General features: G+C 40.4%; 1 protein-coding gene across 50 annotated transcripts in view; it reads right to left on the minus strand.

Annotated features, from left to right (window-relative positions):
* The window catches only part of TTN (titin), a 270562-nt gene that overhangs the window by 214008 nt on the left and 30336 nt on the right, over positions 1–26218 (minus strand). For all 50 annotated transcript variants that reach the window (XM_057316425.1, XM_057316423.1, XM_057316417.1 and 47 more), the window contains 18 exons: positions 24436–26129; positions 24008–24289; positions 23112–23378; positions 22741–23013; positions 22355–22618; positions 22004–22264; positions 19987–20247; positions 19190–19453; positions 18837–19097; positions 18443–18703; positions 17759–18019; positions 17114–17255; positions 16859–17024; positions 15506–15737; positions 13673–13957; positions 13323–13448; positions 8541–8729; positions 3105–3161 (listed from right to left, as the gene is read on the minus strand). In XM_057316425.1, the coding sequence (XP_057172408.1) occupies positions 3105–3161; positions 8541–8729; positions 13323–13448; positions 13673–13957; positions 15506–15737; positions 16859–17024; positions 17114–17255; positions 17759–18019; positions 18443–18703; positions 18837–19097; positions 19190–19453; positions 19987–20247; positions 22004–22264; positions 22355–22618; positions 22741–23013; positions 23112–23378; positions 24008–24289; positions 24436–26129 (5546 nt within the window). The remainder of the gene's footprint in view (positions 1–3104; positions 3162–8540; positions 8730–13322; positions 13449–13672; positions 13958–15505; positions 15738–16858; positions 17025–17113; positions 17256–17758; positions 18020–18442; positions 18704–18836; positions 19098–19189; positions 19454–19986; positions 20248–22003; positions 22265–22354; positions 22619–22740; positions 23014–23111; positions 23379–24007; positions 24290–24435; positions 26130–26218) is intronic.

Below are 26218 nucleotides of genomic sequence, written 5' to 3' on the forward strand. Positions count from 1 at the left end.
CTCCTCAGGGTCAAACAATTCTCTTGACTCTTTATCCTGTTCTGGGGTAGGAGTAGCTGCTGTTATCTGAATTTCGACAGGAAAGGAAAGCAATTCTGTGTCTGCAGAGGGAGGAACTGGGAAGTTAGTCTGGGGATGTTTTTGGCCCTTTTGTCTCCAAGGCGGCTGAACGCCTTTTGTTTGGTCAAACACCAAGGCCAGCTCCTCTTCCTCATCAGTGTACTCGTGCAACACTGGGACTGTATGTGTGTCAACACCATGCCCTTGCTTTGCCTTCACTTTAAGTACACCAGTTGTTTTTACTGTTCCGTATTGGTTAAACAGCACACAGGTAACAGAACCTTCATTTTGAGGAAGAACAGAAGAAAAAGTTAATACTGAATAGTTTTCCGAGGTATGAGTGATAAAGCCTTGGTTACGTGGGATTGGTATATCATTGTTATACCACGTCACTATGGGTGGAGGATATCCTTCAAAGTGACATGCAAATTTACAACCGTCACCTTCATAAACTTCTTGAGATTCAATTTCTTGAAGAAATGAAGGCGGGCAACGTTGTGGTTGCTTTTGGAAAGAACTTTCCAAAAATCTTGTGGTCTTTCCTTCTTGCTCGGTTTCGAATTCATCAGCTTCTGTGGAAGTACAGTGCTGGATTTCTCTCAAATCATCCTTTCTTATTCTCTCACTATCTAGTTCCGCATTTTCTTCAATATTTATAACTGCACCAAAAGCTTCACTGGTGTGTGGTATAACAACCTGGGACACCTCTTCAGGAGTCTCGTATATTTCCTCATTCTTATTTAAAACACTGATATATCTAGAGGACTCTCCAGTGTCAGTTTTGGTCATAATTTCTTCAAGTTGTTCTCTTGCTTGGGTATCCTCACTTACTAGAATCCTACCATATAAATGGTCTTTTTGGAGACTTTCTCTTAGAAATGGCTCTTGGCTCATTCTTATTTCAGTCTGGAGGATTTCTTCATCAACAGTAGTCTGAAAGCTTGTGGGAGGTTCTCCAGATCCTACATTTTGATCCATTTGGTTAGGAAGGACCTCTGGATTTTGGACAATGCCCTCGCACGAATGATCTACCTTATCCCTACTTTCGTTTAGATCGGAGACAACCCTGCCTTCTATCTCCTCTCTAGAGAACAGAACGTCTTTATCGGTAGCCTCGCTTCTCAGAGTTCTTGAGCTAATTTCGGAGGACATATCTGAAAGAGATAATTTCTTTTTCTCCATTAACATTTTTCTAGCCTCCCGCAAACGTTGCAACTTTATTTTGGTCTCCTTGTCCAGGAAGCTTTCACCCACATTAAGCCATTCCCTTATGTCAGATTTACTCTCTAAATATTCTTCATCATACAGAAAGTCAGTTTTCTTGCCTGGACTTACTGTCTTAAAGTGTATAGTTCGCATCATTCCTATTTGTTCTACATCTTGTTTTTTGTTAAAGGGAGAGCCAGTAAACCTCAGACCAACCTTTATTCTGTCTTCTCTCCTTCCAGCTAAGGCCTCCGTATTTCCATGTGTCTGTTCTGCCCTTTTCAGAAATTCTAAACATTTCTCATCTTGCCCTTTCTGCATAACAAGCAACGATGCTGTTGATTCAGCCGACCCTTCACTATTAATTGCTAACAATCTGTAACTTCCAGAATCTCTGCTTTGGACGCTTTTAACCTCTAAGCAGGAAGAGTGATGATGTAAATCACTCTCAGTTTTTATAACCCGTCGGAGACCCGTTGGGATGGGCCGATTGTTATGAAACCAAGTCATTTCTGGAGTTGGACAAGCAATTAATTTACACATAAAAACAACGGGATCCCCCTCTAAAACATACTGAAATGTAAGTTTTTGAGTAAAAGAAGGCTTGAAATATTCGGGCCAGGAGCTCGTAGATGATATTCGACTTGCGTATCTTTTAGCAGCCATGGAGCTGTGGTCTAAGTCTTCAGAATCTGAAAAGGCATCGCGTGTATCTCTTTCAGAATGTTCAGATTCCCCCTCGGAGAACGATTCTGAAAAAAAAGTGAATTATAAAGCATTTTACTATTTTCCATTGTATTTGAAAAAGTTGAAATTAAATGAAATTGCAAAATAGGAAATAAAATAAAATGCATGCTACAGATTCTCACAAATCCATAAAAAAAAATTCACTCACCATATTTGTTCGAATAAACGCAACACCATGCTCTGTTTAAAAGATTCTGACACGAAAATCGTTCGTTGTCTGGTCTTTTCTTCAAACTGTTGAAATTTCTTCTTGAACAAGCAAAAATGCATTTCAAAATAACATGTTCCTGTGCATGTTTGTTTTGAGAGCAGGAAAACTTTGTTCTTTTGATGGCTAAGAGGAAAATCTTACCTGACTTGCAGAGAGTGGAATAAACGCCCTTTCTGATCCTTTTGATTGTAGATTAAATTATTATATTTTTGAGAATTAACTATTTAAAAATATCTATAAGAACTATAACCATAAGTAATTGGCTAAAATAAAATGAGAAGGCGTTTATTCGAACTAATACAGCCATAAAGTCACAATGTTATGCAAAGGAAAGCAGGCAATAAGGACCACGTAAGGCAGCTATCTGCAAGCCAGTGTAAGAGACATGTCAGTGTTAAAATGATGTATGTGCAGGAAGTGTACACCAGAATGGGAATGTATCATTTTCACACACCCTAAAGAAAGTAGCATTTCAAACATAATTCGTTCATGACATTGCATTCTGAGAATGACAGCTAGGTTATTGCCTATCGTTCAATTTAATTCACTGTGATTTTGAAAACAAACTTCTACTTCTTGATTTCATGCATTAAGATGACAACTTTTTCCAATATGCGCTTTTGAAAATGGCTACAAACATGAAGTTGAATATGACCGATAAATTTTAAATACAAAATTTTAAATTACCAAATTACCCGTGAAATGCATGTAACCATCAGCATACTAAACAAGGCATGCGACATAGTAATATATACTCTAAGAGATATATTTATACACCTATGTCATTTTTCTCAATATTACTAAAAAAGAGTAGGCAGCTCAAGGATTCTATTAATCCTTCAGAATTTCTACTTAAATCTCACATCCAGTGTAATAATACCTTTCATCTCCACCTCAATCTGCTCTTCAATCCTCCCGTGCAAAATGGATTCTGGGGCTACAATGGAAAAACATATACAGAGATTTTAATGATTAATTCCATTTACTTTCTGCCTCGATTCATATATTCATACAATTACAATTTTCCCTTTATTCTGGTAATGGAAAACTACGTCCCCCAAATGCACCCCAAAAATCCATGCCAAACAAATCAATGAGCTGATAAAGTACATGACAATGTTGGCAGAAAGATTTAAAAAAACATTTTTATTTTAGGCTCTCTGTGAAATTTCCACTTTTAGTTCCGTAATTCCCCATGCCTTTACATGCATTCAAAAACGCAATCCACAAACTGCAGGAATATATATATTTTTTTTAATGTCCTACCCACTGAACACTTGCTAAGAGATGGAGTCACAGTGAGGAGGAACATGCATTTTCTAACTCGCCACTTTTTGCTGAGGGCTATTCTCACGTTTTCCTGCAGAATTGTTTCCTGCTAGTAAGTACTCCTTTGATTTGAATCACCTTTAAAGCTTTAAACTACACAAAGTCTGATGACATATTAAGGAGCCAAACAAAGAGCCCTCAACTCAAAATGGCTTTCATTATATAGGGAAAAGGCGTAGGCTTTAGACACAGTCGTCTCTGGGGCAGCGTGTTGAGCAAGGCGGGTGTCCCCATTCTCGCTCAGTCTTCCGTCCATCCGTGCAGCACCGCGCCTGTGTGCTGGACTCCCTGGCTTCTCCGTTCCTTGTGGCCTTTGGCACGAAGTGAACGACAAACTTGAGGTTTTCTTTGATGATTCTCTCTTTACTTCGTGGCTTGTTTTAATTTGTGACTCTTTCAGTGTTTTAATACTTTTAATGTCTGAACCAAGGGCAATTTTTGTAACTGCTCTGGTTTGCGATTCTTTCGCTAGGTGAGAATAAAGTTAGGAAAAGGAATAAATTAGCTGTTTGTAAGAGTAAAACACGTGCTGAATTTAGAGAAGGTGACATGTCATTAGGATGAGAAGGAAAGCAGCATGTTAGTCTCCAAACTAATACATGATATATCTATGTTTACTATGCATAGAAGAACTCTACTCAAACAATCTTATGTGGTTTTACGTTCCTACTTGATCTTTGTGGATAACTGTGCAGCCTACATAAAGTTATAAGGCCGAAGTAATAGAGGAACATATGAAGACTGGTCTTATGTTCCATGATTGGACAACTGTGCCCGATCCTTCATTCTTCAAACACTTAAAAGTGGCTTATCCTTCAACTTTCTTAAGTACAAGAGAAGCAGTCTGGACTTTCCAAGAGAAAAATGCTCATGCTCCAAGAATACTTTAATAATATAACCGATTAGAACCGAGTGAACTGGAAACCCTGTGGCAAAAATGTCCAGCTCAAATCCACTCTGGCAATATGACAATCAAGCATGTACTGTGGCCCTTGTTTCTTAGGAAGCAAGTTGAAAGACCTACATTTCTCCTGCCTCCACAACAGAGCTGACTCCCAATTATATGGCTGCAGAACCTGTCCCAGTTGTCACCACATCACCTTCAGATAAATAGTCATTCTGGGTGATTATTGCACTAGCCAGCAGCTAATTGAGGGTCAACTCTCTGGATGGTGAAATTTGCCATTTCATTTGCATAACTAGGCCTCAGTTCTCGAGATATTCCCATTGAGGACTATGAAAATATTACCAGAAATAGTTACAGAACAAAATATCAGATTAAGAAAGAAAAAAGACTCCTGTAGGTGAGTGAGGATTACAGATATATTAAATGATGTATGAGCCTGTTTAAAAATTCAGAGCCAAGATGGTGGTCACAGAGCACCATATTATCTCCAGCTCATCTCTAACATCTCAAAAATGGAATGGACAGATCAAGAAAGACCTTGAGGCCAGAGTTCTCCATGGACCCCTGGAGATGCTGGAACTTCTTCCATCAGCCTCCTTCCATGGGACTCAGTGAAGATCCTTTACTTGCCGACATACAGCATGGGATTCTAGCACCCGAAGAATAACTTTCCCATTTCATTGGTATCTCAGAGGAAGTCCATGGATAAAAGGAAGAACTTATCTCTTCCAAGACAAATTTATTTGTACCCTTCCAGACACAGTGGCAAATCAAGCATGATAACAACAAAAATAATAATCTTGCCATTGGCTAATTTTACGATTCCAGGAGGATCTGAGACTGTAAAGCAGTATCATCTAACAAGCAATATCTACAGACTCCTGATTTAGGTCCAGACAGAATCCCGTTATTTTCAGTGCCCAATCTACTATTTCGTAACCTCCTTATAAACATCTAGAACTTTTAGATCTGCACGCAAAGGGCAGAAATGAGAAATTTTGAGCCTCCTCATATTAAAATAATTAAATTTCAACTTGGCACAGTATCAGGCACAATAATAATTAATACTTTATGAACTATAATGTCTTGACCTTCTTCAGTATACTTCGTAGGTGGCACATTTGGTAAATACTAGAAAAAGCAGCACATATGAAATAAACCGTAACCTTCTGAAACAAGATTTGAGAGTTACACCTCCTTGAATCTAGACTGGAAAGTTAAATGTTCGTCACAAGTTTGGCCAGTGACCTGGCTGACCTTCAGCAGTCGTTTCTCAATAGAGTGCTAAGTTAGGGATATTCTAATTCACATATTCATTGATTTGATTTGCGTGGCAGAAAAGCTGCATAAAGCGATGAGGATGAAATGAAGCAAGTCATAGCTAAAAACCAAAGAAGCACCTTCTATGTTTAGGACTGCCGACGTGGTCTCCTCTCCATAGTCACTGTGTACAATGCAGCTGTACAATCCTTGGTCTAGCGGCTGAACGTTACATATGATAAGAAACTGAATATTTCCATTTTGTGACTGCTTCACTCTTTCAGAGTCCTCTATCCTTACGCCTTCATGAGTCCAGGTTACATCAACAGAAGATTCATCTTGTAAAACACAGAGGAATTGAGCCGTGTCGCCGCACTTCACAGAGAGGTCCTGAAGCGGCAGGAGAATCCTTGGGGCCTCGCCCACTGCCTCTTCGGCCCAGTTCCCAGAGAACTCAGTGCTCTCCGCACTTTGTGAAAGGGACGCAGTATGGCGCAACTCCACATTTTGAACCGATGCGGCTGTGTGGGTGGAACTTTGAGATACACTTTCAAAAACCTGTGATTCATATTCATAGGATGATCCTTGAAATGACTTAATTTCGTTTTGGGATATTTGGCTCTCCTGCTTTGTGAAAGAGGAATCTGCTACTGCCTGGGACTTGGCGGACTCTCTTACATCTTTCCCAGAACTCTGCCTAGCTAGGACTCGCACTGTACAATCAAGTGACAAGAAAAAGAAAAGAACATTAAGATCTAAGCTTTGTCACTTGGCTAGGTTAGTAAAGACAATGGCATGGAAGATGAAGATGAAAGACATCACTGTCACTTGGAAGCAGCATGCCGGATGCAATGTGCCTTAGGATGTCAGATCACACAAAAGAACGCTCATTCCCAGTGATCCAGTGACGAGTGGATGCCATAGGATATCTGGCTCCTTCCTTCTGTTGTCACCACAGCTAACCAGAGTGACAGTCTCTCTTTCTCTGTTTCTCCCCCCCACACACATGCCCTGGGAATGCCATTTGTCCCCCTTCTTCCATATACTGTGTAAACAATATATGGCAAATGGATCATTAATGATCCAATGATGAGATGTTGTTTAGAAAAGTAAAAACATCAAGCAAAGTTGATGCCTAAAAAAATACTTGCTAAGGTAATGCATAGATTATATACTTCAGAGAGATTTAAACCGTATAGGTTAACCCATAATTGAGAACTTAGGAGGACCTGCCGTGTGTTACTTTATTAGTAAAAGATGGACTGACCACACTATGCAATGAGACAAACAGCAGAGACTCTCATTAGTAACCGTGGGGGTAGGAGATATGAAGCAAATCCAAGTCTTTAAAGCAAGATGAGCTTTACCTTTTGGAGTCACTGTGAGCGGAGCTGCACAAGAGGTTTCCCCAGCGCTATTGGCGGCTTTGCAAGAGTACTGCCCAGCATGCTCTGAGTAAGCATCAACTATAAGCAGTAAAGCCATGCCTGTGGACTCCTCAAAATGGAAAACTACATCTTTTCTTGGTAGAATTGGCTGCTGGTTATGAAACCACTGGATTTCTGGCTTGGGAATGCCAAAAACCCTTGCATGAAATCTGACTGTCTCCCCGCTGTGCACCCTGAGGCTTGATAGAGGCTGGATGAAGATGGGCTTTTGGCCAAGGGACTCCTTCTTAAATGAAACTGATGAAGAGACATGCCATTGGGAGTCTGATGTAATTTCTTCAAATTTGCTAAGTCCTGAAAAGAAGCATGCCGACCTTTAATGTCTTAGCCTGCACTGAAACCAGAACTCATTTGGAGTTGTCTACAGATCTGTTGCCAATTTCAATGGTGGACTAGAATCCAGTCCAATCCTAACGTCTTGTCAATGTCTGCCACCACTGGTTCCAAGTCACACACGTTCATTCCACTTTCCAGGCAAACAAGTCGAGACATAAATAGTCCAAGAAAGTTCACTGTATTGTTTGTGAAGGCAGTAGTGACGTACACAATTTGTTTTAGGTATTCCTGTTTTCTGTTTTTATTTTTTCCCCCTCTGGTTGTAAAATTACATTTTCTATTTTGTAAACCACTTTAAGAAAATATCTATTATAGTAAGTGTTTAAAATTAAGAGAAAAACCAGAGCTGCCCTCAATCTGTATATATTTGTACATAGTTAATAATACATAGACTAAATTAGCTCAGCAAAATCAGTCTGACTATATAAAAATACTGTAATCTTGTTTAGAAACAAAGTGCCCTCTACTACCAGGTAAGTGTTTCTGATGGCAGTTTAAAAGCCCCAAGCATCAGAAACGCTAAACCATCTTAGCACTGGGCCTCTCAGCCTTCAGGCATTCTTTGAATAACAGTGAATACACCTAGCTGGTATACAGAACTGGAATCATCCTCTGTAGCTTCTGTGAAATCAGAATTGTGTCAAGACAATGGGGGGATAGTAATACTTACATTACAATTTTTTTTTAAAATTTTCATCCTCACTAAATGAGAAAACAATTCTACCTCTTTCTTTAGCATGTTTCTCTCCATTCTGATACATGCTGATCAGAAAGCATGAAAGCTGGTGAGGAGAGCAATACGTTACAAAACATTATAAAGACGAAGCAGGGCAAAGTGAGAAATAATGGTTTGTGGTTCATAATGAGATGGGACAAATGGCAAGTGAGAATGTGGCATAAAACATGGAAACAATGAGTTGCATTAAAAGAGAACGGTAGGGCCCACGATGGTTTACATGGAATCTTTAGTGGTTGTTACTGACATTGTGAGATTAGAGCCATATTTAAATGTGGTTCTTAAGGTTGTTTACTGTACCTGCCAGTCTCAAGTTGGCTGTGCTTGATACTTGACCCATAGCATTATTAGCAACAAAAGTGTAAAGTCCTTCATCTTCTGGATAAGCTTCAGCAATTTCCAGTTGGTAAGTGTCTTCAAATTGAGTCATTCTAAAGAACCTAGATGGCTTGATTTTCTTGTCTTTGCTGTACCAAGACACTTTTAGATCTGTATTACAAAAGGAAAAAAGAAGATATTTAAATCACAAAAAGTGGTGGATATTTTTACCTGCAAACACAATACTGATTATATTGGTGACTACATTTCATATTTATCTTCATAACATTATGTTTCTCTTTTGAGGCATGCCACATCTGCTTTTACAGAATTTCTTGTCATCTTTAAGAAGGAAAGATGATTCCAGAAAAATCCAGCTTATAGGCTGGTTGTAATGTTTGAAATTTTACAATTTTAGTTATATTATTTTTAACCACTTGCAGGTCATGCTTTGGAAACAGGGACAAGGTTTTGACATAGTGACCTTGAGGAAAAGATCATCCTAACGAACAGTCATCGTGATGGGTTTGATCTAGGATAGTGGTCGCCTAATAGGACAGGAAGTGAGGGAAATCTGTGCTCCTGGGGGGCAGAAAGATCAATCAAAAAGAGAGCTGAAAAGATGAACACTCCCAGAAGTCTAAAACAGACACCCTACAGGCTGAAGACAAAATTTCTCTATTTTCATTACCAATGAACAAGCATTGAAAAGGTCTTAGCACAGCAAAAAATAATTTTTAAAACTGAAAGAAAGAGTCATGGAATTTGGGCATCTTAGATATATTTGGCTTTTTTCAAAGTAGCAGTAATAATAAATAATGATAAAACTAGCTTTTTTTCACCTAAAGAGTTGAAAATAACCCCAAAGCAGAGATAAAATAACATGATGTTGTTACAATTGAAGGTGAAGTGAACTTTAAAAAAATCTTACACTTCTATCGAAACAATCACCCTATAAGTCAAGAGTGAATTTAAATTTAGTCACAAGTTTTAAAAGCCACAACCCAAGACTTCTTGTTTTGGGAGTATGATCACTGTATCACTTCCTTATCGCAACACCATGCATGGGGGGATTCTCTACTAGTCCATTCAGCTGGCATTTGTTTGCATTTTAACACAAACACTGGTTTGTGAAGGTTTCCCTCCTGCCCATGATGGTAGTTGTGTATAAAAGGTTCTCCTTTTAAAGACACAAATCTCTTCCTTTGGTAGCAAGGTAAAGTAGAAAATGGAACCCTGATACCACAATTTCCCAGCTGTGTGACCTTAGACCCATCATTTAATCTCTCTGGACCAGTCTTCTCATTTGTAAAATGAGATGCATAATAATTCATGAGCTCTTCATTGCAAAAACAACCAAAAAAAAAAAAAAAAACCTGTTGTGTGAATTAAATGACTTATACATGGGAAGGGCTTTATAAACCACTGGCACAAGTCAGTCATCAAAGCAAGACTGTTTAACCACCCCAAGGGATCATCAGTGCCTTTAATAATTTGCCCCAAGACAGGGCCATGTAATATAATAGGTAACACCATCACATGGAATTTAACAATCATTCTACAACCATTTAGCTTGTCTACTAAACCTCGATGGAAATGGAATGATGAAGAGTGTGTCCACCTCTTTACGGGGTTCTCAGCATATTCCTGCAATAACTTCTTCCTTCGGTGAATGGAATGAAGCCCTAGGACAGGCATACACTGCCAACAATAAATGAGCTAAAAGGTGAGACCTTTCTTGGTAACGGACTTGGTGCTTCTGACTGGGCTACCACTCTCCGTGTGGGTCACTGGTTTCTTTTGGTTTCTGTGAGGCCATTCCACTCTTCCACCACTCCATTGTATTTGGTCCCTAAATTCCTTTCATTCCACCTCTTGAATTCTCCCACAATCTACACTCTTCTTCCTCCTGACTCCCTTGGTTGAGGGCCTCATCAGCATGCTCCAAGCCTATCAGGATGGCCTTTCCCTTGGTCCTCATCTCCCACATCTGTCCATTCCTCTTTTCACTATTGCAGTATTGTCTCTGAAAAGCAAACCTGACCATGTTACCTAGAGGCTTAAAAAGCCTTAAGTCACTCCTCAGTGCAAATAAGACAAAATCTCAAATCCTAAGCATAGAACACCAAAACCTTTAGGATCTGGCCCTTGCCTTCTTTTTTGGCCTTCTCCTCCACTTATTACATCACTTTCCAACCATACTCAAGCCACTTGTCATTTCCAGCACATGAAGCACTCTTGCAGGCTTTTATGACTTGTAAATGTCATTCTCTGCCTAGAACGCCATTGTGTTCAATGATCCTGTTGATTCTTCAATGCCCAGTCCATGCATCTCTCTCTGTCTTGCAAAGGCAGTGAGTACATAGGCTGTTACAACACAATGCGCATCCATCATTGCTAGACTAATTATTTATCATTTTATTTAGCTAGCGGTTGCTCAGTAAGCCTCCAAATGATACTATCCGTAGAATAAACACTAGCAAAAAGTTAGTTTTAGTTCGTTTTAAAATTCTACTTTTCTAAATTGCTTTTCCACCAGTAGGTGGCACCAGAGACCGTCAACAGGCAACACTTTCTCATAAAAGCTCCACTAGATGCAGAAGCCAACCAAGTTCCAGGCTTAAGTGAGTACTGAGTTCCAAAAACATTTCTGAAGACTCATAATTTTTTCCAATTTAGAAGGCAGGGCTGAATTTGTTCTCCTAGAGTAGTACCAGGTCAGAGGAAGTTGTGTAAATACATTCAGTCACAGGGGCATGAAACTTGTGCCATTTGGTAAGCTTTTAAAAGGGCATTTTACTTAATAAACTTAATTTTTGCCATATAGGAAACCTGTCTGCAAGAGGATGCTCAAACCTCTGTATGTGTATAAACAGTACCACACATAAAGAGCTAGTAACCCACTAATTTGTAAAGTCCATTTAAACATTTGAAGATGTCAGTCGTATAGAAAAGATATTTTTCTCTTTCTACCCCAATTGGAGTCTTGTAGAAGGTTTGAACATATTTTTGTGACACCTTAAAAGCAAAACTATATTATTTATAAACTGAAAAGTGCTATATAAAGACTTCTGCTTTACTTAATCATATATATGTATACTGATTTGAAAATTTTCCTCTACAAGTTCAACGAGAGGATAAATTATTTAGTGTGACTTTAGTGAACTTGATATTAAAATGTATTTTTCTTTATTGTGTTAGTAAGATATTATCAAATCAGTCCATATTTCTTGATATTTAGTATTTCTCAAACTCTGCTTTGAAGTCACAAAGTCTATGACGTTTGTCTATGTCGGTCACCCAATACCAGACTTTTATGTTTATATAATTCCCCTCTATGGCTATAATAAAATTAACGTATTAAAGTACTAGTCACTTGCCAGCCATGCCTATAGGTACTTTACATACATAATATCTTTTAATTATGTTCATAAAAATCAAAAAGGTCCATTTGGTTTCTAGATCAGCATCTCTATTTCACAGGAAGAAATCATCAGGTCGTAGAAAGTCAATTGAATACGAACTTGTTTAGGAAAATGGCTCATGGCAATGCAGAGATTAAGTCATAAACTAATGGAAGAAGAATAATGAAAAAAAAAAACCCACACTTACTAGGAATGCTGTGAAAAGCCCAAGCTCTAAGAATTTCCCTTTGGTCGTACGTAAAGGCCAAGGAAAATGAGAGAGTGACTTTCACTTGGGGTAAGGTTGACCTACCTTGTCCCTATCTGAGGTAAGTTTACAATCATCATCGGCTTGAAGTGGCTGTGAACTTTTGTCTCATTCTACGAAGACTGGCCTCCTGAGGTTGTGGGGAGGGGCTGGGGGTATCTGGCAAGCGTGCCCCTATTAAAGAGTAGAAGAGCGAACGGACCGGGGGTCGCTGCATGATGGGCATTATGCTAGGCACTGGTGTGCGTTATCTGAAATAATCCTGATTGGTATTAGTCATTTGATAATCATTCTTTTGTCCAAGTAACAATCACTTATTGAGTGTACACGATCTGTGAAGCTATTCTAGGACAAGGACCCACCCTTGCTGCCAAGGATCGTACTTTCCAGTAGCTACTGCCTTTTTAGGCAAGAAGTTCTAGGTACTGAGACAGAGTCCCTGCCCTCGTGAAACGTACATTCTAAGATTAAACGCAACACATCCTTCCTTTACTCATGAAGGAAAGAGAACCAGAGAAACCTTATACTTGCCTAAGGTCACACAGTGAAGCCTAGGTTCAAATCCAACCTCTGATTATAATGCCCCTACTTTTGATGCAGTAGGCTACTGCCTTCCAAAGGAGTATACCTTTCCTCACAAGCACTATCGACTGAATAATGTCTTACATAGAGACTCTTCTCTTGAAATATATGTAGATAACAGGATGATTACTATAACAATAACAATTGTAGTTTTTGTTGTATTTTTTTCAAGAGAGAAGAAAAGTTATCTCAGGGAACATGACATCTTTTGAACACTGGAAAATACCGATCAAGTTTTTTTTTTTCCTGTATTGTGGTAAAAAACAAACAAACAAACAAACAAACAAAAAAACCCCACATAACATAAAATTTACCACCTTAACCATTTTCAGGTATACACTCAATAGTGGAAAACATGGCCTATTCTTTTATTCATAATTCTTCTGCAAAATTCCCATTTAAAGTCAAATTATGCCTGAGAGGTGTTCGTGATTGAGGGAAAGATGAGAAAACTTGCCTCAGATCATTCTTTGTAAATATTAGCAATGATACCTTTGCTCATAAACCTACCTGTTCCAGACACTCTGCACTGAAAACGGGCTGGCTGTCCCTCCGAAGTGACAGTGTCCTGAAGGGGGGTGATGACGGCAGGAGGATAAACTGGCATTTCCTGATCTGGAGACACAACCTCTGGAACTAAAGAAAGGGACCACAAGACTGGTCATGATCAAGTCACTTACAGACGTCGCAGAGTGGAGTGTGCTGATTTATCTTAATTATCTGGCAGCAGGGCATTTTCTAAAAGTGGGGTAGCAAACTACTCTTAGGGGCTCCAAACTGTATTTAGAAATGCAGTGGGAGAACCAAAAGCAGGTTTCTCAGGCTTTATGCTAAGCTGAGAAGTAGCAAGGCGTTTCTACCTTCCACTGAGAGCGAAGCGGAGGTTGTGGCGACTCCATAGTCATTCTTGGCTTCACAGGTGTAAACAGCTGCGTCCTCTGGGAAGGCTTCGATGAGCAGAAGTGTGTACTCTTGCCCATCGTGAAGAAATTTGCATTTGAAGCCAGTGGAAAGCAGCTGCTCTTCCTTGTACCAGGCAATTTTGGGCTGCGGTCTGCCGGCTATCACGGCGCAGAAGCGGGCAGGCTTGCCAGACTGCACAGTGATGGGCTGGAGCTCCTGCAGAATCTGGGGCGGCTCCGGAGCTGGGAGTGAATGAAAACCAACACTTGTGAGGAAGTGCGAAAACACGGAGGACATGTGAAAGCCTACGTTCATTTGTGGCCAGGGGTGAGGCAGCCAGAAACCAAACTTTGGAATTGTGATGGCTTTACTTGCCTCAGAATATGAGAACATTCTTTATGCTAAGAAGGAAGAAAACATTTGGAATCTTGTCCTCAAATAGAATAAATTTAGAAAGATACTTCTGGTATTTGAGGCTTGGTCAGGGGGTCTTGTTGAGAGTGTTGAGCTTGTCAACATAATGTGATCACCCCTCTCCCTGCTGGGGTCTGCATGGGGGTGTCGCAATGGCCGGTACCCTAAAGAAAGCCAGGACGGCTGCCACTCGCTGCCTATTTTCTATCATTTGGGCAAACCATGTGGCCAGGTGGTTCATCACCTTTAGGTCTGTTTGTTTTGCAAGTATTTGTGTATATGTCAGAGTCATTTCTTTATATTTAGATGCCAATGAACTACAATCACCGAGCATGAATAAAGAATAAATGTTATTCCAGATCTACTTAAAGGCAATTAGATAGACTTAAAAAAAAAAAAAAAAACAACCCAAAAACCTCACTTTCTTGCTATGCTAATTAAAGCATCTTCTCAGTGTTGTGATGACTGAGGGGAACTGGGTAGTTCATGGAACACATAAATGGGGGGAAAGGACTTCTGTAAGGCTGGGTGGTTTCTGACCTTTACTTCTCTGTGTCTCAGTCTCTCTATCACAAATCTAGAAATAATAAGAACTGGATACCATGATGATTTGGTCTTCCAGGGACTAAGGGAATGTTGGCAATATGGCTCATTTTTATTAAACTGAGATTATTCTTAGTGTTCTTCCATCTGCTTCTGGGGTATGTGTTCAGAGTAGACTCAAGATTAAAATAGGGATGGACAGTCCTTCTCTGTGCATTTAGGTTAGTCTCATTTCTAGGTCAGCCTCAAATTCAGCTCTAAGCTTTCTAATGAGGAAAGTGGGTGGTTTCAAGGCACTCCTCGGAGGACTTGGCAGCATGTGGAATAAGAGCCTCTGGCCGTAGGGCTTGAGGCACAGAAAACCTAGCTCCACATCGCCTGTGGCTCTCCAGGCCCTCTGGGGTCTCAAAGAGGACTTCTGGGTTTTCCCAGGCACTCCGCACTAGAGGCTGGAAATGCCCCTGGGGCTCGGTAGCACTACTAGCGCCTAAACAGTTGGCGCCAAGGGCAGAAAACTTGACCAGCTGAACCAGCTGAATGCTGTTATCTAGAAACCCACTGAGGGGCTGTGATAACTGACATACAGTGGGTACTCAATAGTGTTGACCAACTAAATGATGATTTGCCATTAGGCACTTTCTGGAAATGACATCTTTACAGTCTGTAATAGCCGCTGTCCCTTTATCCAGATATAATGTGAAAATAAACGTAGCTGCAAACATATGAGTAGTATGGCTTCTTTAGAAATTGCCCAGAACTATCAGCACTTTAGGAACTTAAAGGGGAGGATTATTCCAGATGGATCCACAAAATACATTAATATGTCTACCTACCATTGACATAGAGAGTAACAGAACTCCTGTTCCTTCCTGCCACAAAGGTGTATTCACCAGCATCACTATGCCTGGTCTCAGAGATAAACATCCGGTGGATTCTTCTCTCCACCACATATTGATGTCGTTCTTGAATTTGGAAATTGATTTCAATGCCATCTTTATACCAGTGGGCATCAACATCATCTTCGTTGACCTCAAACTCAACGACAGCACGTTGTTTCTCAATAACCTTTTGGTGGAGGAACATAAAAAGAGAACTGAAGTCCTGCTTTCCTTTTGGTTTTAACCTTTTTCTAAAACTGCTCATTTCAAGAGCATGCCAAACCTATAGATTATGATAGAAAAAGCTGACTGGGTGAAGTGCATTCTAATTCGTCCTGCATCTCCTTAGACAAATGGTACCCTAACTTCTTCTAAGAGAATCCTGCTAATACCTGCACTGAGGAGAGACACCACCCCAAAGAGACCATGACTTGAATCCTTAAATGTTTGCTTTTTAACTAGTCATAACAGAAATAACAACACCTCATATCTGTGGGCTTTTTATTTTGGACAAAGCTCTTTTACTATTTAATCTGATTTCATGTGGTATGAACAAGAACCTCCTGGGGTAGGTAGAAACCATTAGCCTCATTTTTAACAGTGAGGCAATCAGGTTCAGAATTGGACAGTAAAGGACAGAAGACATATTCAGGTCATCGGCGTCCTCACTGAAGGCTTTTTCACTATGTAGTCAAGGCCTGTCGTGCCCGGTTCTTCTCAGATGAGCTATACGATAAATCCGAATTCAAACAATATTTCTCCTAACATGTTCCCTCCATTCCACATTCGGGAAGACAGGCACCCATGAGAACAAGCCCTGCACACGGAGTAGAGAGCAAAGGGGTCTGGCTTGGTACCTTTGCTAGGAACCCAGCTTCTGCTCAATCCTTGACCTCAGAAGAAGCGTTCCCAGCCAAGTCCCTGCCTCTCCACAATAGAAGCTATCTGACGAAACGCCACCTTGTCCTACCTTCCCTGAGTGCCAGCTGCCGTGTAAGCACCACGACGTACATCTGAGCTCTATCCGCTTCGTGCTGCTTGGCCAGTGGCCATTTATGAGACAGTGAAGTTCCTACAGCTGCTTTAATTAAAGTATCTAGACAGCTGCTAAGGACACACTATTTCCCTAAGTGAGGGAAAACTGTGACTAAATTGATGTCAGATTGAGAGTCTAAGCCAGCAGGGATCAGCTGTTTTCTTTCTTTGGAGGACTGTGGTTAGAAAATGTTGAGGTTAAAAAATTAAAATCTCAAACTATGGATTACGGGCTCTCGATGACGTCTCCCAAATTCAGCACGTAGACGATACCTGAACCTCCCTCTTCAGACTTCGGATGCGGACGTCTCTGCCTTCTACGTAGAGGTTAGCGGTGGATATGTTGCCTCCTGCCACCACTGCGTATTGCCCGGCATCAGACATCCGCGTGGAGGGGATCAGCAGGCGGTGGACGTATTTCTCCTTCTGTATCTTTATTCTGTGGATGAAATGGAAATTGAAGTTTAATGAATGGTGACTCAAAGCAAACTGGGAATTACTAGAACGTAGCCAGGCAACACAAGTGACCTGTCCACAGTCGGCAGCTCTTGGCCATCTTTCATCCACTGAACAGTGATGTCAGGTTCAGAAACTTCACACTCAAACATGGCTCGCTTCTTCTCAAGAACCTTAATATCCTTGATGTGTTTCCGAAATTCTATGTGGCGAGCTGGAAAACAGCACGTACAAAAATTAACCTTTCTAATGGCTTTAAGACGTAACTCACGGAGTAGGCGATCCACAGGCTCAAAGCACTCAGTCCAGGGGCTTCAGTATTGTCAGAGTTGGCAAACCACCCCTTCAATCAATGTTAGAATATTCTCATTACCCCAAAAGCCCATACAGGCCTTAGTCACCACCCTCCAGACCCCTCCTACTGTCTCCCCCCAGATTTAGGCGCCCATCTATTGTCTATAGATGTGTGTATTCTGACATTTCCTATAAAGGGGATCATACAATATGTGGTCCTTTGGGACTGGCTTCTTTCACTTAGCATATGGTTTTTAAGGTTCACCCATGTGGTAGCACGTTTCAGCACTTGCTTTTTAGTGCTCACAATACTTCATTACACAGATACACATTTTATTTTCCCATTAATTGATGCACTGATTAGTATCGTACATGGTGTGTTTGACATTTCGTGTTATGGGTAAGACATTTATGACACCATACCTTCCACGTAAAGGGTGGCTGTTGAGGTAGCTTTTCCAGCCACGAAGGTGTACTCAGCTGCATCCCCAAAGTGAACATTCCTGATATTCAGTGAGTGCGTGAGCTTTTTGGTTCTCATCTGGCACCTGTCAGTTGATTTGATTTCCACACCATTCTTTAACCATTTGTAAGAGATGCCTTCATAGTTCACTGTTACCTCAAAGGTAATGGTGTCTTTTTCTTCAGCATTGATGTCCTTCAGCATGGATGTAATCATGATTGCTGCAAAGGGGGAAGGAAACACACCCAAGAAGACTTCGTGTCAGTATGATGTGAGTCATATCAAGCACAGAGTGAAAACGAGGAATGTGTTTAGTATGTCTGTTAAGGCAATTACAGTTCAGGGGTATGAGCTATGCTATCTTCCAGGTTCCCCCCACAGGACTATACCAAGGGACCAAGGAACAGAAAGAGCTAGTGATAGATAGTAGAGCATCTTTACAGGTAGCCTTGAAAGGCTACTCTAATCAGAAAATTTTATCCAGGTGGAGATGCTGGTGCCTAACTCAGGGTGAACACGCAGTCGATGTTTCAGTCAAGGATTTTCGGAGTGGATTAACTGGTCAGGAAGGAAAAGAGTGGGATATGGAATAACAATGAGTTTACCAAGTATTTGATACAATTTTTGTTTGTTTGTTTACTTACGGGTGACTCTCAGGGTGGCGCTGACTTGGTCATTGCCACAGACAAATGTGTACTCTGCCGAGTCCTCTGTGCTGGTGTTCATGATGATCAGCTGGTGGAGTTTCCCCTGCACCACTATCTTGAACTTCTCACTCATCTCAATCTCCACGCCATTCTTCAGCCACATGGAAGGGACATTGAAGTGGGACACCTCACACTCAAAGGAGGCAGATTTGGTCTCAGGTACCTCAATGTTTTTCATGGTTTTTGTAATATGTAATGCTTAGGAAAATCAAAAAGCACTTCAGTTAATATATTTTATCTTTAAAAAATGGATGAAACCAACCAACCAACCAACCAACGAATGAACACATGGGAATCATCTCGGGAAATGCCGCAAGGAGCTAATACTTACTCTCCACGAAAAGTTTAGCTCTGCACTCCAGCTGCCCCACCACGGCTGTATATTCCCCAGCATCCGAGGGGGAAATGTGCTGCAGCATCAGTTTGTGCACCTTTCTTTCTGAGACCAGCCTGTGCTTGTCACTTGGCTTAATCTCCACATTCTTGTGGAACCATTTTACTGGAACAGTGTCATGGGAAACACTAACTTCAAAGGCAACGGTGGAATTTTCCAAGGCGGTCACATCTTTTGGCTTTTTAATGATCTTGACAGCTAATGAGGAAAGTCGAAGCGATTCAGTGATATGGTTAACTTAGTGGTTACCATACATTGGCTACTTGTAAAATGTTTCTAAATTAACTTACTCTCCACATGTAGTCTGGCACTGGCTCCTAGCTTTCCAAGCTTGAAGCCATATACAGATTCATCTACAACAGCACAGTTTTTAATCCTCAGAGTGTAAACTGTTCCTTTGACTGAGATGTCGTACTTGTCATTGGATCGCAGCACAACGCCATTTTTGATCCACTGGACGCCTTTTACGTTAGGATGCGTAAGCTCAACAGTGAAAACAGCATCCTGCGTCTCTGTCACGGTGAGGTTCTTCAGAGTCTTCTTAATTTTGACAGCTGAAGACAAATTTATGATTGGTTTAGGAAATAAAGATGACATGGTCAACTAAAAGAAGTCCTGGCATAAGATCATTACCTGGTCATCTTGCAAAAGAACGGTTATCAAAAATGTGGCAGTTATGCAGAGCCTCTCTTGTAAAAGACACCTTGAGATTATTTAGGAAAACCTGGGATCCAGTTTGAAATGTACACTGCACAACGATTTTTCTATATTTGAATGAGAGGAAGTTTGCATAGCTGCATACTAATAGCTTAATAGTGAAGAGCAAAAGAGGGACAGAGAATGAGAGTGTCTAATTAGGCTGTTCCTCTGAGCTAGAACCTAAGAAATGGCTTCTTCACAGAAACACATCTTAAAAGCAATTTTGCACCTTGTGGTATATGGCCTAGAAAGTTTAGAAAGTTTATAATGATTTTGTGAAATCAAGATTTATGGCACCCAGAATGGTTATACCATTGACTTTTAAACTGGTAACTATCAAGAATGCAATATGATGTGAAACAGATAAATCTGTTATTACATCACTGACCTTCAACTTTGAGTTTGGCAGATGTTTTGGAGGTGGCCACCTTGTAGGTGTATTCTCCAATGTCATCTAATTTGGTGGCAGCGATGATAAGTCTCCTTTTGTGGCCATCAGATTCACTCCTGACGTTGTTACTCAGTGGTAGGTGTTTGCCGTCCTTCAGCCATTCGCCTTCGGAATCTGGGTTGGCAACTTCACATTCAAACACAGCTTCCTGCGATTCAGCCACAGTCTGGTCGGTGAGTGGCTTGGAGATGGCTCCCCCTTTGGAACAAGAGAAGTTTAAGTGTGAGTCCTTTAAAAAAATATATTTATACAAAAAAGAAATCTTTGCACAATTAAATATAAAATGCCAAATTTTAAAACATGATTTTGAATATCTGAAATGTTTAATAGAATTATCTTAACCCATATTGAGAACATATCACAGAAATCCCCGTTCTAGTACGCATTACTGATAACCAGGGAAAATACTGGACTCAGGAAGGTTTTACAAAGGGAAAGGAACTGCTAATATAGAATTTTGAGAGCAATACCACCTGGACGGCCTCTAACTCAATTTCTCCTTCGAAAGTATTCTACTTAAGTCTTCTAAGGATTATTTGCTGCAAATATGTCTAATATTTGATTGGGAAAAGATGTGCTAAGCAAAATGTTCAGTCATCAATATTTCTATAAGATTGGAGATTCTTATACACTAAAAATCACTATTTTTCTTTAAAAAGATTTATTTATTAAAGAGAGAGAATGAGTTATATGCATGCACATGAGCCAGGGTAGAGGGAGAGGGAGAGAAATCCTTAAGCAGACTCCTCCCTGAGCCTGGAACCTGATATACGGTTTGATCCCAGGACCTTGAGATCATGACCTGAGCCAGAATCAAGAGTTGGCCGTTCAACCGACTGAGCCACCCAGGTGCCCCAAAAATCACTGTTTTGACATATGTTATCTCTTTTATGAAGCTTCCCCCTATTGCCTCCATGGCCATTATCCACTGGCAGAAAAAATTACTCTTTCAGCAAGTTATTTGCTAATGTATCTGTCCCTCTTTAAATTGTGAATTCTTCAAGAAAAAAATATCATGCCTTATTCATTTTTGTGTCCTGTGTTTCTAGCGGTGTCTTGCGTATGGTAGGGCCTTAAAAAATGTTGAGTGAAATCACATAGGGGCTCATATTGTTCTTGGACAACATCTGAGGAAATATTATAATGTAATGAAGTATAAGCCATGAAACTTTCACATAAAGTGGGACCCACAATTCCCATATGGATTTTACAATTTAATCCCAATGTCATATCTCAACTCCTCAGTAATTAAATTGCAATGAACAAAACACATTAAGAATGACTTCTAGTTTTTTCTTGACGATTTATGCTTTTGGTTTTTCATTTTGAAGCAAGGGATTTCTGCTGAATGAGTGCGGTCTACTTCATGTCATGAGAAAGAGATACACAGATATACTGACTTACATTTTAAAATAGTCATTGGGTTCATAAAACAAATATGAAGGGAACAAAGGAAACAAAAGTTAAAGAAACGAGCGATTTAAAAAAAAGAAATACACCTTTAGAGTAGGAAAGTTTCAATCAAGCTCAATTCAACAAATGTTCATTGATCATCTATCATGTGCAGTATGTTGGAGAACACAGATGAGAAAGAAGCAATTCCAGATTTAGGGAGCTTATACTCTGGTGTGAGAGGAAGAAATGGGGAATAACACAAGTATATGATAAGGGCCGTGGAAGAGACACACATAAAATAATCCTGAGGTTGGAGGAGTAAGATCCTATACAGATGGGAAGATTAAGGAAGGCTTCACAAGAAGATGGAATTTGAGGTAGTTCTGCCTAGAAGAACATGGTGGGGACAGTGTTGAGGGAAATACTGGTTTCGAGAACAGCATAAGCAGAAGCACGGAAATGAAAATGGATGGGAATTTGAAAGGAAATGGGCCGCAATTTCTTAAATTAAAACAACTGCCCCACCTAAGAATTTAAATTGAATGATAAATGTACCAACCTGCCACAGTAAGTTTTCCAGATGTCATATTTTCTCCGGCAAAAAATGTGTACTCTCCTTCATCATCTTTCATCATATTTAGAACTGTCAACTTATATATTTTTCCATGAGCTTCAATTTTATATTTAGAACTGGGTTTGATTTCCTGGTCCTTAAAATTCCACAAAACATCAATTCCTGAGTGGGACAGCTCAACTTCTAAGACCACATTTTGAGTTTCTGTACAGGTAAGGTCACGAAGACCTCTGATAATTTTAATTTCTGGGGAAAAAATAATCACTTGGTTAATATTACACTGGGAAAAGAGAAGGCTTAAGGCTTAACTTATCAGTTAAACAGAAGAATCCTTACTTTCCACAGAGAGATCACAGCTGGTTTCAACCCTGCCAACCATCAGCTTGTAAGGTCCTTCATCTGAAGCGTGGGTCCGGTTAATCACTAGTCGCTGCTTAGTGCCTTTGACAATGGCTTGTACACGATCATCAGGCTTGATTTGTTCATCGTTTAAATACCATTTAACAGAAGTCACATCGGGAACTGAGACCTTACATTCAAGCACAGCCTTGGTACCCTCAAGGACATTAACATCCTTTAGAGGAGTTATCACATCCACACCTGCAAAACAACACACGCAAATAAAAGATTTATGAATGTGAATTTTGTTTTAAATGCCCACTTATTAAAGTTCTCTACCTCACTTAACAATGTACACGTAAAAATATGTAAGTTGCACTCACTGTAGACAGAGACGCGCCCACTGGTTGACAGTCCGAGGGATGGAATGGTGAAGGAGTAATTTCCAGCATCCTCCTTAGTCATATCTTCAATGAGCAGCATGTGGGACTGTTTGTCTATCACAATGTGAACTCTGTCACTGGGCTGCACTTCTTGGCCATCTTTCATCCAGACACCTTCCACATTCTCCAAGGAGACCTTCACTTCAAGCTGGACAATGTCACCTTCACAGACTTTTTGATCACTAAGTCCTTGTAGGATAGCGATGGGGCGGGCTGTGAAATATGGGGAGAAAAAAGAACGTTATGATCATTTCTTTATCGATAAGCCATGATGATATTCAGTGCAGGCCAAAAGGAACAGGAAGACTTACGTTTCATCTTTAGTTTACAGGTTGTCTTTTTCCCGTCAACAACAAAGCTGTATTCTCCCTGGTCCTCTTTGGTCACGTCCTTAACTGTGAGGTTCTGACGTCCACGGCGAGATGTAATTGTGTATTTGCCATTGGATTTCAGTTCCACGCCATTATGATACCATTTGCCTTCTATATTTTCTGGAGATATAACGCACTCTAACTCTCCGGAAAACGATTCTGGAACTTCTATGTCCTGAAGTTCTTTTACAAATTCAACAACTGCACCTGAGGCATAAGATAAAGAGAAGTTAATTTCTCTGGAGAGTTCTACATCAAGACTTACAGTAGAAAAAGTTCCTTGTAATTCTCTTAAGTTCCCCATGCTATCAGGAATATTCTTAGTATCTCCCTGCCGATGGACTGAGAAATAAATTTTTAATAAAAAGAAGTGATTTTTATATTTAAATTATTTATTTTAAAGATTTCATTCATTTATTTGAGAGAAAGAGAAAGAGCATGAGTAGGGGATTAGGGGCAAAGGTAGAGGGAGAAGCAGGCTCCCCACTGAGCAGGGAGTCCAAAGTGGGCTTGATCCCGGGATGCTGGGATCATGACCTAAGCTGAAGGCAGATGCTTAACCGACTGAGCCACCCAGGTGCCCCTAAATTATTTTTCAAAGCACAGAATTTTATTTCAATATAAAATTTTAAAAACAAGACATCAAAATAACCTTGATTTTGGAAAAATCCAAATTGTCAATATTCTTAATTACTGGTATAAATTCAGGAATCTTGCTCTGGAGCTTATATCTAATTCCCAAATAATTCCTTTTATGAAAGGAAAACTGCAAAGCTAATTTTATCACAGCCTAAGGGTGACTTTAGAACTTAAATAGTGAAATGATTATGTACTACCTTCGACAATAAGTTTCGCTGTTGTTTTGACATTTTCATCTTCCACGAGTACGCAGCTGTAGTCTTCAGCATCGGATGTGTCAATCGTCAGTATGGAGAGGAAGTGAACCTTTCTGTCAGAGTGCATCCTGTATTTATCTCCCGTATGAACCTCCACACCATCTTTGTACCACTTCACTTTGACAAATGGCTCTGAAGTTTCACATTCAAAGGTTGCCATGGTGTCTTTTTCCTTAGCAACAACATCTTGTAATTCCTGTGTGAAAATGATTGATTGCTTGGCTACAAGGAAAAGGGGAAGAAAAAGACATTATATTAAATTAAATTCACAATTTGAATAATGGGAAAAGAAAATAAAAAGAAATATGCTAATGGATATTCACGGATAAACAGAGACAGATCCATCAAACCAAAGACATTCAAATTACCTTGGACAAGTAAGAATGCATGGCTTGAGGTTTCCCCAGCGATGTTGATGGCTTTCACCATGATGCTGGCAGAGTCCTCGGCAGTCACATCTCTTATGACCAGTTCACAAACATTGTCTTCGGGCCAGTACCAGTAGATTCGGTCAGAGCGTTCGATCTTTACACCATTTTTGTACCATTCACATTCAGGATCTGGTCTTCCCACCACTCTGACCCGGAAGTGTGCATCAGATCCTTGGCCCACCGTTTGGCTTTGGATTCTTTCAAATATTTTAGGAGCCTCCATACTAGGACTCAGTTCAATTTTATCTGGTTTAAACGTTGGAATAGTGATCTTGCCTTCTTCAGCAAGGACTTTCTTCTCCTCTTCAGTTAATTCTTTGGTCCAGTGGAGAAGCTCATCTTTTGTCTTCCTTAGGAGCTCCTCATAGGATTCATCCTTCTTACGAGACTTGAGCTCCACAGCAGTAATGGCTTCGTAATATCCCTCCTCAGTCCTGCGCTTGAATTTACTGCGCAGCTCTTCGGACTCTTCGGATACTTTTTCATGGGTAATTCTTTCAGCTCTTTTCAACTTCACAACTTCCTTGGCTTCAGTGGTATCAACAGGTCTATCTACTTTTTGTACTTCAAACTGAAGTTTTCCAGGTTCATGTATGTGAAACTCGGGCTTTGGTTCAGGGGCTCGCCTGAGAACAGACCTAAAATCTTCCCTCTGTTGGATTTCAAGTTTCACTTTATGCTCTATCACACCTTCGGGATTTTCTGCAGTGACCTTGACCTCCCCTGTATCATATGATTTGCAGTCCACAATGTCCAAATAGTGAATGCCATCATAGCGAACTCTGAACCTTTTGCTTTTGCGGATCAGCTGTCCATTGAGGTACCAGTTGACTTTGGGTTGAGGGTAACCTGTCACTCGGCAACGGAATCTGGCGGTCTCCCCTTCAAGTACTCTTACTGGTTCTGGGAACAAGACAATGTCTGGCTTTTGCTTCTCTTTCTGGTCTGTTGTTACACCTGTAAGTGCACCTTCATGAGCCATCCTCTCTAATTCTTCAATTCTCTGTAAGCCTTTCCTCCCCTCAGGCAACTGAGATTCTTCCACAAGACTTTTTTCATCTTTAACAATAAGTGTGGCAGATGTGTGGTCTGTTCCGTATTTGTTAGTAGCTCTGCATGTAATGATACCACTGTCTCTGGAATATGCAACTCCATAATCAAGGCTGCAATACCCAAACTCATTGATCATACGGAGCCTGTTGGCTGCTTCAAGTGGCTTTCCATCATGGAGCCATTCCACCACCATCGTTGGGTCACCAATTGGTGTTAGCCTACATTCAAAGTGGGCAGGCCCAAAGCGCTTGAGTCTTAAGGAAGTGAGTTTTTTCTTGAAAAACGGTTTCTGTTGTTTCTCTTTATCATAGAGGTCACCCTCTTCCCATTGCTCCTGACCATATCGCAGATGGAGGGGCTCCAGTTCTGGGGCTGCGATCTCCTTTGCTCTATAAGTCCCTCGTGGGATGATTAATTTTCTCTCTGGTTCAGGCTCTGCAAACTCAACTTCAACATTCACTTTGCATCTTGTAGTGTCTCGGCCAGCCTTATTAATAGCAGTTGCAGTATACCAGGCAGAATCCTGGCTGACAGTGGAGTCAATTTTAAGGGCAGCCTCTCCCTTGGTTCCTTCAATTCTAAAAAAAGTGAAAAAAAATCAATACAGAAGAAGTTATTGCTTCCTTGGTTACTGAATTTGTATAATGAACTTAGTTTTATTCTTTTC

Source organism: Ursus arctos, unplaced genomic scaffold (assembly GCF_023065955.2).
Source record: "Ursus arctos isolate Adak ecotype North America unplaced genomic scaffold, UrsArc2.0 scaffold_1, whole genome shotgun sequence".
Lineage (NCBI taxonomy): Eukaryota > Metazoa > Chordata > Mammalia > Carnivora > Ursidae > Ursus > Ursus arctos.